This window comes from Perognathus longimembris, chromosome 13 (genome assembly GCF_023159225.1).
Source record: "Perognathus longimembris pacificus isolate PPM17 chromosome 13, ASM2315922v1, whole genome shotgun sequence".
Classification (NCBI taxonomy): domain Eukaryota; kingdom Metazoa; phylum Chordata; class Mammalia; order Rodentia; family Heteromyidae; genus Perognathus; species Perognathus longimembris.
The window spans coordinates 6,807,163-6,820,287 of NC_063173.1; the positions used below are offsets into that span (position 1 = coordinate 6,807,163).

The following is a 13,125-nucleotide window of genomic DNA, read 5'->3' on the forward strand; positions in this document are numbered from 1 at the left end:
AATAGTCCTGTCAGGTCAGTTCAGCAAGAGTCTCCTCTTTCTGATGATTCCTCCAAGCATTTTTCTATCAGTTGCATTTGACCCTGTTCCTAGGCTATAAATCCCCACTTCTTTATGTTGTAGCAAGAATTGAGCCCATTTCTATAGTGAAGTCTATTTTATCCTACTACAATAATACCAGAAACAAATCTATGTTTTCCAGTTGAACTACTGTACAGCTTTTATTTTTTGTCTTTTGTTTTTGACAGGAGCTTTAGCACCTGTATGATTTCGGCATCTAATTATGAAGGCAATTTTCAGGGACTTGGTATTTGCACAAAGCCAAAATATTATTTGGTCTTTTCTAAACAAAGAATATAACTTCTAAGAAAAGCAATTATTGAAAAATAACTAGGACTACCTTTGAATTAGAACAGGACAATGCATGTACTTTTCCTATGTGATCATTTTGTTTGGGTCTAGATTCCAAAGAGGTATTTGCTATAATAAATGTCAAATACAGAATATTAGAATGACAACTTATCTTCTTGAGATAGTATGAGAAATAATGAATAACAAGAGGCTTCACAGCATGAAAAGTTGCAATCAGCTATGTGGTATGCAAATGTTACGACAAGTGGATCTTCTTAGAACCACAGACTGAGTCAAAACCAGAGGTTGATTTCTTAGCTATGATAATAACGTTCTGAACTTCTCAGGCTGTCAACAATAGTCAGATGATTAGAATATGATTTTAAAACTAAAAATTCCGAAAGTCTCTTCATAGAATTATGTCATGATGCCAAAGTAGAGAAGGTTCTGTAGCCTCACTGTCTCAGAGCTAGTTAGCAGATGAAGACTCCAGGTCTCCTACTATCACTGAAGCAGAGCAACGTTGCTTAACTTTCAATAAGAGCTTGGCGTTTAGTGCTAAACCAACAAACAAGGCTAGAAATTGTTCCTTAGGTATATAGTAGGATGTAGGATTGAATACGAAATTTTAGGGCCCCACGGAACCTGTGTTAAGGGACAGAAGCCTCACATCCATGTTATATTTTAGTTTATTTTTTTGTCAAAGTGATGTGCAGAGAGCGGTTTAATTCGTAAGGCAGTGAATACATGTTTTACACTCATTATTGCTCCATTTTGTTCTGTGTGTATGTGTGTGTGTGTGTGTGTGTGTGTGATGTGGTGTGTGTGGTATTTGTGCGACTGGGTAACTGGATGTTGTAAAGCATAGACTGAATTAATCCTAACTTATTTTTCCATCAGTATTTTATTTATTTATTTATTCTTAAATTTTTATTGTCAAACTGATATACAGAGAGGTTACAGTTTCATACGTTAGGCCTTGGGTTACATTTCTTGTACTGTTACCTCCTCCCTCATTCCCCCTCCCCACTCCCCCTTTCCCTCTCCCCCCATGAGTTGTTCAGTTGGTTTACACCAAACAGTTTTGCAAGTATTGCTTTTGTAGTCGTCTGTCTTTTTATCCTGTGTCTCTCGATTTTGGTATTCGGAAGTTTATTATCAACTTTGAAAACTGAGTTTTGCTGAGAAGCTTTATGCAGTGTTGTTATTTTTAACAGCTGGGATATAAGATCCCTGCTGCTAGGCTCAGGAAATGGGACACTGGTGTGATTTTTTTCCTGCTTATTCTAACTTCTACCATAGATACATAGAGCCCCAAAGCAGAGGTGCTTTCTTTTCTATTTTATAATTTAATTGTTAAGGTGACATACAGAGGGCTTTACATAAGTAAGTTATTGAATGCATTTCTTACTGAACAATGTTACCTCCTCTCTAGCTTTTCTTCTACTTTTCCTCTTCCCTGGCTCCCCCAGCCCCCAGTTGTAAAGTTCATTTTCAACTTCCTGTCTTCTGAGTATTGTGGTTGCATTTGTTCACCCTTTGTCCTTTGTCTCATCATTTTTTAAAAATTTCCCTTCCCTTCCCCAAATCAGATAAACATATATAAACATATATATATGACACTAGGTAACAAAATAAAAAACAGTGACAACCAAGGATAACCCAAAGGAGGAGGGGGGAGAAAGAAAAAAAGAACTTCACATAGTACATTAAAAACAACAACAAAACCCCTCTTGTTTCTGTATCTTTGACTTTCATTTCGATGAGCATCATTTTATATGGCATATGTACATACCTACTAAGCTATTGTGACCCTCTGCTAAGACTACCCTAGACATATGCTATTAAAATGAGGGAACCCATAGAGCCTATGTTTCTTTGGGTCTGGCGTACTTCACTTAATACGATTTTTTCCAAGTCTTTCCATTTCCCTACAAATGGGACAATTTCATTCTTTCTGATGAAAGCATAGAATTCCACTGTGTGTGTATATATATATCTCACATTCTTTTGATCCATTCATCTACTCAGGGGCATCTGTATGGGTTTCATATCTTGGCTATGGTATATAATACTGCAATGAACATATTTTTGCTGGTAGCTCTAGGGTGGCCTTGTTTGTGTTCATTTGGGTAAATGCCCAAGAGTGGGATTGCTGGGTCATAGGGGAGCTCTATGTTTAGTTTTCTTGAGGAACCTCCATATTGCTTTCTGGAGTGGTTGGACCAGTTTACATTTCTATCAACAGTGTAGTAGCAAGAGACAAACATAGAAGGGATCCAAACAGGAAAAGAAGAAGTAAAACTCTCCCTCTTTGCAGATAACATGGTCCTGTATTTAAAGAAGTCCATAGACTCCTCTCATAAGTTATGTGAGCTGATCCAAAACTTTCGCAAAGTAGAAGGGTATAAAATTAAGCCACAAAACCAGTAGCTTTTCTGTATGCCAACAAAGAAGAGCAGGGATGAAATTAGAAAAGCAACACCTTTTGCAATAGCCTCCCCCCAAAATAAAATACCTGGAAAGTAACTTAACCAAAGAGGTGAATGACCTCTATGATGAAAACTTTAAAAACCTAAAAAAGGAAATTAAAGCAGATTTAATGAAGTGGAAAACCTCTATGCTCCTGGTTGGGAAGATTAACATTGTGAAAATGGCAGTGCTGCCAAAGGCTATCTACAAATGTAATGCAATACCGGTACATCAGCATCCCAACCCCATTCTTTAATGAAATAGAAGAAGCAATCCAAAAATTCATATGGAACAATAGAAGACCATGAATAGCAAAACCAATTCTAAGCAGGAAGAACAGCGCTGGAGGAATTTCAGTATCAAACTTCAAACTGTATTACAAAGCTATAGTAATAAAAACAGCTTGGTACTGGCACAAGAACAGGCCTGAGGACCAATGAAATAGAACAAAAGAGCCATAAATGAACCCACAGACCTGTGGCCATCTAATATTTGATAAGGGAACCAAAAAAATATAGGATGGACAAAGACAGCCTCTCCAATAAATGGTGCTGGTATGATTGGCTGTACACATTTAGAAAGCTAAAGCTAGCTCCTTATATATCACCCTGCACCAGAATCAATTCCAAATGGATGAAAGACCTTGAGGTAAGAGCAGGTACCCTGAAAATATTACAGGAATGGGTAGGGAATACATACGGGCTCCTTGGCACAGATAGAAATTTCCTAAATAAAGACCCAGAAGCACAACAAATCAACGAAAGGTTGGACAAATGGGACTGCACTAAACTGCAGAGCTTGTGTATGGCAAAGGACATAGCTCGCAAGATAAATAGAACGCCCACAGATTGGGAAAAGATCTTCACTAGCTATAAAACAGAAAAGAACCTCATATCAAAAATACATCTAGAGCTCAGAAAATTAACTCCTCCAATAAAAAAAAATCCTCCAAGAAACAACTGCCCCATTAACTAAACTGGACTAAAGAATTAAAAAGAGACTTCTCTGGAGAGGAAATAAGAATAGCCAATAGACACATGAAGAAATGTTCAACACCTCTGGACATAAAAGAAATGGAAATTAAAACCACAGTGACATTCCACCTTACTCCAGTTAGAATGGCATTATCAAGAAAACAAATAATGCCAAAAGGGAACGCTACCAGAGGTGTTTTCTACTTAGTAAACAGACTCATGAACTTGATTAAAGAACTTCAACAAAGTATGGACAACCACATAAAATTATGAGCTTTCTAAAACCAAAGAAGCAATCTCTCAGATTTGTAAATAGAAATATTTTGTGCTGGAAAAGAATGGCTTGCCATTCATATGAAACAGTGGGCTTTTAAAAATATCAGAAGCATCTAACTTCAGAACATTTTCATCTCTCTTGCAAAATATCACATGCATTTTATATCTATAGGGATTTCTCTGCTGAAACACTTCATAGAAGTAAAATAATACTACATAGAACCTTGCATCTGTCTTCCTTAACTTAGTATAACATTGTCATGGTTCATCAGTGCTGTAGGATTGATAAATATTTAACTCACTTTTATGAATATATAATATTGTATAGACACGCCACAATTTGTGGATTCATTCACTGGTGAATTTTCTTCCACTCATTAATGCTTCCTCTATGAACATCAATTTCATAAGATTTTTGCATTACATATGTTTTATTTCACTTGGGTATGTCCTGGGAATAGAAATGTCGGCCATGCAATTATTTTAAATGAAGGACTGTCAGACTTACTTTCCCAAGTGGCCAAGCCACTTTCAATTTACCCTCCTTCAATTTACCCTCATGAATTTGATACTGGACTTCTTACTTCCAGAAATATAAAAGAGTAAACTTGTTACGGAAGCTACAAGTATGCGGCACCTTATTACTATATCATATAGAAGCAATATAAAACTAATATAAAAATGCTATGAGTACTTTCAAATCATATTGTCTTCTTATTGCTGAGTCATTGTAGCTCTTCATAGACTCAGGATAATGGTCATTTATCTAGTATGTTAGTTGTATTTTCTCCTACTTTTGGCATTGCCTTTTAACTTTTCTGTTGTTTTTTAAGTAGCTTGATGGCAATATTTTGAAAGCAGAAGAATTCTTGGATAAAGCCTGGGTTATCTACTGTTTGTCTTGTGGCTTGTGCTTTTGGTGTTATGCAAAAGAACCATTGACTAGTCCAATGAAGATTTGCTTCTATAATTTTAAAGAGTTGTACAGTTTTAGCTCATATATTTAGGTCTGTAAATCATTTTCACTTTAGTTTTTTTATTTGATGTTAGATAGAGGATCAACTTCATTCTTTAGTACGTGGATACCCAGAAATATTAAGAAAATATTCTGGAAAAATTTAAAAGCAAGGCATGTTTGCTACAAAGCTGTTTATCAAACTAAAGAGGCTTTTCCCTTATCAGAGGATATGGCCCATATCAGAAGACACAGCAGTTAATCCAAATAGGAAGACTGTTTTCTAGCTCTGAAAGCAAGCTGGTATTACCTGATGTCTACCAGATGTATGGCTGAAATTATTTTCTTCCTTAGAAAGTTTCTTGCCAAGTCCGAAGTTGGGGAGTTTCCACTGGCAGTAATCATAGAATCATTTGCTAAGAGATATTTTTTCCTGTCCAAGAAGGATGTCAACACATTTAAGGCTGATAATATGAGCAAGAACAGACCAAAAGAAAGCGTGTTGTCCCTCAATTCCATTCTTTCTGTGTAGGCAGCGATGAAAGGAAATAATCTACAAGAATGAGCCCACAAGTTCCCAGCTATGTACCTTTCTATGGTGTCATCTGTCTTAGATAATGGAATCCAATTTTTCATGACGGTCTTGTTCAGAGGAGTAGCTGGGCTTGTACCTTGCTTTGGCCTTAAGACAACAATGAAACTAAAATTCACTCAACTTCAAAGGCACTGAAAGTTTCTGCCTTGGAATGGCAAGCTCGGCATGATCTTAACCCTTTGCATGCCACCATCAGTGTGGTTACAGCGGAACGGGAAAGCAACCGGAAAGCCTGACATGGGGACCCACGAGGGTTTCATGAGCAATAATCCCTCAGACTCACGGAAGCTAAATTTGCAGGGGGTTCTAAGAAGTTACCATTTCCCCATGCTCGTCCACCGACTAGAAATCTTTTATTTCCTCAAACTAGCACAGAATGAATTACTGGGGGGAAAGTTTCATACTATGATGCGTACAAATTGCTTGCTTCAATTATTTGATTTTTTTTGTTGTCTTCACATAAAAAATAAGCAAGTTGAGCTTTGGTTTAAGCCTCTCCATGTTTATGTCTTCATTTTCTGGTGGTTACCATGTCTTGAGGGATGTGGATAGTGCTTGGGATTGAACTCAGGGCCTCATCCTCGCCAGACAGCCAACTCTGCCACTCAAGCCACGGTGCCAGCTCCTTTCTGCCTTGGCTCTTTCTGATTTATGCCTGGGCTGGCCGCGATCCCACTCAGGAGGGCGGGCACACATCCCTGTGGTCAGCTACTGTGCTTCCCCGGGTGGCTTCCACCCACTGTGCCCAGGTGCTGGTTGAGACGGACTCTTGCAAACCTTTTCTGTTTTAAACAGCGGCTGGCATTGAACTCGGATCTCTCTACCTGCCTCACAAGCAGCTGGAATTACAGACTTGAGTGGCAGCGCCCATCCCTTTTCCAGTCTCTTTTGTTTTCATTGCCTTTATTCTGTTTTGTTTTTTTTTAATCCCCTCTTCTCCTTTCTTCTTGATGTCCCTGTTTTTAAACCACGAGTGAGTTAACAGCTATACACTAGTGAAACCAAAGAATGAGTTATGAAAAGACCATCCAAATGCCTACGCCGTGGCGATATTCAAGGACTGCATCCATGGAACAGTGGCCCTTGAGCTCTCAAGAGGAGAGACGACTCAGCCCTCAGTCTACGCAATGCTTGCTTGGCCGGCACTCTGCCACTTAAGTATACTGTTGGGAATGACACGCGTGTTATCTTGGCATTAATAAGGACAAAGACCCTCTTACCTGTGAACGGGTACAGAACTAAAAAATGAAGCAGTGGGGCATAAAGAAAGCAAAATTTTTTTTTCTTATCCTATCTGAGACTCAAAATGATTGTTTCAAGGGCCAAGAGATTAAATTGTGTTGCTTGTCAGGAAATTGGACTTTTGACTGCCTTCTGCAGTCAGCTCTTGCGCAGGGGACGGGTTTAATAAATGCACTGTTGTGTAAAATGCCAGTGCTGCACTGCTGAGTGGAAGGGGTCACGTGACAGCCTTGCGCGCCCCCCCCACCCCCAACCCATCAGTGTTCCTTGCCAATCTACGGGCTTCGAGCTACATGCAGGGCATTTTTTTTTTTTAAGATTCAGATACAAAGACAGAAATAAACATCCATCTTCAAGGCATGGAAAAGCATCTACTTTTCCCTGAAAGGAAAACCTAACGTTCTTTCCAAAACCTTCTTATTTGTGAAACTAAGTAATGCTACACAATTGTAATGACTTTTTCTAGCAGACAAAATATAAATGAACAGCAACATTTTCATTAGCATTCGTTAGTTGTACAAGAAGGATTCATAGTGATGTTCCTATACATGTAAACGATGTGTCCCCATCAACCCCACCCCCTGAGTCACTCTCCTCTATCCCACTCATCCTCTATTTTTTTTTTATTTCTGCCATCCCTGGGGCTTGAACTCAGGGCCTGAGCATTGTCCCTGAGCTTCTTTTGCTCAAGGCTAGCACTCTACCTCTTGAGCCACAGAACCACTTCTGGTTTTTCTGTTTATGTGGTGCTGAGGAATCGAACCCAGGGCTTCATGTATGCAAGGCAAGCACTCTACCACTAGGCCATATTCCCAGCCCCCACTCCCTGTCCTTAAAAGGATCTCAACAGATGTGTTCTATTTGCAAAGACGCAAATATGTTCCCTATGAATACTCATTTTCATTTACTCCGGTAGCTCTCCCACCTCTCACTGGAGCCCTTCCCTTCCGAGCCTGTCTTACTTTCCTGTCATTTGTTCTCTTCAGTATATATTATTTGTACCAAAGATTTTCACCATGGTCTTTCAAATGTGCATGCATTATATTTTGATCAGAAAAACTCTATAGCTTTCTCTTTCCTTGCAGCTCAATCCCCTTGGTCAAATGATTTCATTGAAATTCTTTATGCCATATTCATACATCGTTGCAATTTACTTTAAAATTATTCACCCTGCATCTTTCCTATCCCCTTCCTTTTCCCTTTCATGGTCCTCTTTAGTCTTATATTCATTATAATTTATTCTACCTGTTGGTCTGTTTGTTTGCCTTGCATTAGACCAAATGGCAAATTCTACATAATCTATATTTAATGTCACTCTGACAGATTTTTAATTGTTGGTTATTTTTTCTTCTTCACAACTTTAGGATTTGAACTCATGGCCTTCTGCTTGCTAGGCAGATCCTTTCCCAGATCCTTACCCACTTAAGCGGCATGCTCAGCCCTTCATACTTCAGTTGCATTTTAGAGAAACATTTATGTTTGTGCTTGGGACTGGCCTAAAAATAGGATTGTCCTATCCTGGTGCCCCATACAAAATGACTATACCTGGTTTATTAGTGGAGGTAGGCCTCACTGTTCTGCTCAAGCTGGCCTCAAGTGACAATCCTGACTTCTTACCTCCCTGTGATTCCAGGTAAGAGCGGCTGCACCAGGCCCTAATCATTATTCTTGAGCTCTTCTATGTCCCTGGACATTTAGTACATGACGGAAAACAGTGGGGAGGAAGAAGTGGGAGGCACAGTAGCAGGAGCTAAGCTCTACCAAAACGAGGTGGAGACCTAATAGCTACCTTCGCAAAGGCCAACCCTACAAGGAGACCGGGGAAGACAAGTACTTTGTTGCTCCCCTTGGGACCCCTGTACAGAGATTTTCTGATTGTGCCCTGTACAATCCTAGATGCAATGTGTACACACAGAGTCATAGGTGATTTCCCTGGATCCTGGAAATCAGAATGAAGGCCAATGGGGAGAGGCTAGAATAAAAGCTATCCTGCCTCAGTAGAACAGTAATAATAAAATTCCGAGAAACTTTAGCTCTCACTGTGGTTATTTTCTTGACAACTACCCAATGAAGCTACCAGAACAGCCACTGAATCTTTGAAGACAGTAGAGTGCCTTTCATGCTGGTAGGCAAAGAATGATGTCACTCTCAGAGGTGTCACTTTTCATTCTTAACTGCAGACTAGCCACGTGGCAAAGTCTGTGCCAGCTCAGACCTATAGCTCACATGCAGGGAGAATGAATGGTTAGAAATGATGAGTATAGACCACCATTTTATGAACCATTCCCTAATGTGTGTATTGATAAAATTTTTAAATGGAGCTGCTTTAGGATTTGATATTGCAAAACAGTACCTTCCTGTGTCCTGCAGAATTGCTTAGCAGCCATTTCAAACCTCTTTTCAAAGTGGTCTTTCTTCACTGAAAGTATTATAGACAATTCCACTAAAGCAATGATTGTCATAAAGCATGTGTTTCCTATGGAAGCATCTTTCCTTGTTGTTACAATATGCAAATGTGATTGAAAAATGTCACTCTTCTCTACAAGCTGTCAAAAGCAATCAGTGCACCAAGACAACTAGGAAAGAAGCATGGTTGGTTATTTCCAAAGGAACACACGACTAGCTTACTCACACTTAAGGAAAACACAGATTAACATTGCTACCACACAGATCACATTCCTCAGTGAGGTTACAGAATCTGCTGTGGATGGTCCCCTCCACCAAGCTGGAGTCAGGATTCGCTGAGTCTCAATTTGATCTTGATCACAGACTTTGTCTTTGTCTCATACAGCTCAGTGTTTTGCAAGAATCCCATCTAAATCAGTTTAGCAAAACTTTCTCACTCTTGGTATCTGCTCAGTTTCTTCATATTCCCTTGGCCTGCCTTCAACAAGAATCCTGTGAAGTCCCTGTAGAAGAATCCTTCTTATTCCTGTTGAGTTTTCTACGTGACTTTCTATTGTCTAAAACTCAGCCTTCTCCTTGGACTTTTGTTTCCATCTGTCAGTGTCTTCAGAGATACGTCCTCTTTCTCCCTTACTATAAGATATCCAATGTAAATCCTTCTTAGTCGTCCCGACAGTGTTTAGCCGGAGTCATGAGGAACTTTAATGGATCCTTTCTTCCTCTCCTCTACTTACTTATTCCAGAATGTATTGAGCTATCTATGTCTATATTGATAAAAGGCAATAGATTTGTAACAGATATAAATTATCTGCTTGACCTGAGGGCATTTACAACCTAGTAGCAGTGTATTTTAATGGTATTTGGACAAGTCACTCTCTACAGGGAGATCTCCCTAGGATTTTGAGCTTGTTAGCTTTGCTTTTATTATTAACTAGCAATTAACAGGGAGACTTTCGCAAATTCACCTTGTTTTCCCTCTTCTCTATGGGACAACTTGCTGTCTCCCTGGTTCCTACTGCAGATTTGCAGGGTTAGTAAAATTTAATCATGTTTTAAGACACATACTGGAATCTTCCTGTGAAATTATTTCTGTGACAGAGACTGCCTCTAAACATCGACAAAAAAGCCTGGTAAATGCTTCTTGCTATATCCACATACAGTGTGTAAGCCCTGCATCATTGTTTAATGTTGCTGATAGTGTACTAATTTTATATATTATATTATTTGCTCATTAATTCATATTATTATTCTTTCCAATTACACTTAACTCCCATGGTAATGAAAAACCCCACATTTTAGCCTATCTTTCTAGTATGTGGGACAATATTGCATTTGGTAGCTGTCAACAGATGTGAATTAATAGTAGTCAAAATTCTGGACATAATAAGACATGTGCAAAATCATTAAAGAAAGCTTGCATTGACTTCTTTCTCTTGCAAGGACAGGATTTTTACAGAAAATTCTCCAAAGGCACGGATGCCTCTCATGGAGGTAGCAGATCAGTTTTCCAAATCACTGTAATGTTTCAGATCTATTATTTCTTTTTTCAAATAATTCCAGCATCTCAGATGTTACCTGAGTCTGCCATCCTCGGCTGCAGCGCCTCCTGGAATAATCTTCGTAATAAATATGCCAGGGTCATCACCAATGTGGGGGTTATCTGTCCCTCCAGCAATACTGAACCCCAGGCCAGAATTCCCCTGTGGAAACAATAAGCAGACATTAGTAATGTGACTGTCACTGAAAACCAAGTTCCTCTTGCACTCTGTGTGATCATGTTACCGCACAAATAGAAATCAGGTGATAAGAATCGGGCATGCAAAGCCATAAAATGCACAGTCAGCTGATACAGGAAGGTCAGGAAAAGAAACCCACAAAGCATGCCTTTGTCCCAATTCCTTTGCCACAATTCAAGGAGCTATACATTTTTTTTCCTTTTAAAAGATGACTCCTCTGTACAGCAATGAAAAGGAACATTACGCATTAGGAAATGGATGTGTCCAATGATGCAATATTCAAAATGCACAGGCCTGAGAGAGCCCGATGTAAGTCATTCAGTCCTCCAACAATAGTGGAAAGAAAAATAATGTGAATTTCATTCCTGAGAATAGTGAAATGTGAGTGTTTTTGCTTTGTGTTTTCTAGGTTTGGTGTTCTAATAGGGGTTGGTCATCAAACATGTGTGTTCTATATTACATACATTGGCCTTAAAAAGCAAGGAAGCTCTAGCACATGTGTGAGAGAGAAACCTCAACAACAAACCAGCTTCAGCTGGCAATGCCAACAGATATGGAGACATGCTGCTCCATGTGAATTGTAGTTTATAGCTAATAAATCTTTCACATGTCTGTAGGTTAAAATAATTTATGTCCAATATATATCTTTCTGAAAATTTTTATGTAAAGCATAATGAAGACTTCTCTCAAAACTCACACGCCATCCTACATAACACATTTATGATTGTCTTTTAATCCCACCTCCATGACTACATTATATTCCCATAATTGTGTTCTGATATTTTCCCCAATTCGTGTTAGGTTTTAGGCTTTCTCCGTACAGATAGTCAGTCTTTTCTATGTCCATTTCAAATGACTAAGTAACATTTTATTAAGGTTCCATGTTTTCATTTGTCTAAATCATTTCTCGGTGCTAGATACTTAATTTCTCTCTATACTTTAACAACAAGAATAGCTTACTCATTTTATGATTATATGATTAATCTCTACTCTTGGGTAAAAAAGAGAGAAAATCTAATAATTGAATAGTTAATCCAGAGAAATTAATCAGCACACTCAATTAGTCTGAAAAGTTCAATAGCAGGATAAAGTCAGCCATAACTTGATAATAATTGTATCACTGTAAGTATCACGGTAAACTTTATTGACTGGATTAACAACATAAATTGAAGGGCAACTTTCTACATTGTACACTGATTTTGAAATAAGAAATTTATCTGGAGCAACTAAAATGTGAACTAAAATATCTGTATTCTCGACATCTGTAATTCTTCTTGTTTTGTGGAAAATTTCCAAAATTCTTTGAGCAGAGGTGCTATGTATTAGCAATCATGTAATCCTTAGTTTGTTTAATATTCCTTAGATACTAGCTTCATGACACTAATCAAGCCCGGAGCTGTTGGCAGTGACTGGCAGGACAGCAGGCAACAAAAGAGAATTGCAGAATCACTAAGGAGAAGACAAGACACAGGGACAGCCCCACAGTGTTGTAGATGGTGGAACAGAGTAACAGAGATGAAAGAGTTCTTGTAAGGCCACTGAGGTGGCAAAGCATCTAACAGGTCTGAGACATATGAAGCAAGAAGGAGAATGGGATATGCTTCCTGAGGGGATGCATGTTAATCCTGAAAAACATGAGAACAGAGAATAGGAATCTATTTGGGATTTCTGCTATTTGATACTAATCTAAAACTATGAGAGAGTGTAGACCAGATGGCTTCTGCCTAGAGAGAGTCCCAGGTATAGTAGAAAGGCATTGGTAGTCTAGTCTCTGGTGCTGAACACATTTTATGTGCATATGACCTTGAAGAACACTGTCAAGTGAACATACATGGAGACAGCACATAAATGATTTAGAAGATAATTCTCTGAGGTCCAAAGTTCGTAGGAAAAAAAATAATGGGAAGATGAGTATTATTAATATCATTTGAATGAAGCTCAATATTATCAGCAATGGGACCTTGGCGTTAGCAGAGTTACATCCTCAGGGATTGTGGTTTCTCAGTGGGGGTAAGGAGGAAAGGAATCACATAGTGGGGGACACCTCAGTAGGTTCTTCTGAAATAGTCGGGTTTGGAGAGGGTTGAGGCTTTGGTGCACAATTGTTGGCTCTTTTCT

At 38.8% G+C, this 13,125-nt stretch overlaps 1 protein-coding gene across 11 annotated transcripts in view; it reads right to left on the bottom strand.

Annotated features, from left to right (window-relative positions):
- Dlg2 (discs large MAGUK scaffold protein 2) overlaps positions 1-13,125 on the bottom strand; it is a 1,704,707-nt gene that overhangs the window by 481,623 nt on the left and 1,209,959 nt on the right. For all 11 annotated transcript variants that reach the window (XM_048360010.1, XM_048360014.1, XM_048360019.1 and 8 more), the window contains one exon: positions 10,847-10,971. In XM_048360010.1, the coding sequence (XP_048215967.1) occupies positions 10,847-10,971 (125 nt within the window). The remainder of the gene's footprint in view (positions 1-10,846; positions 10,972-13,125) is intronic.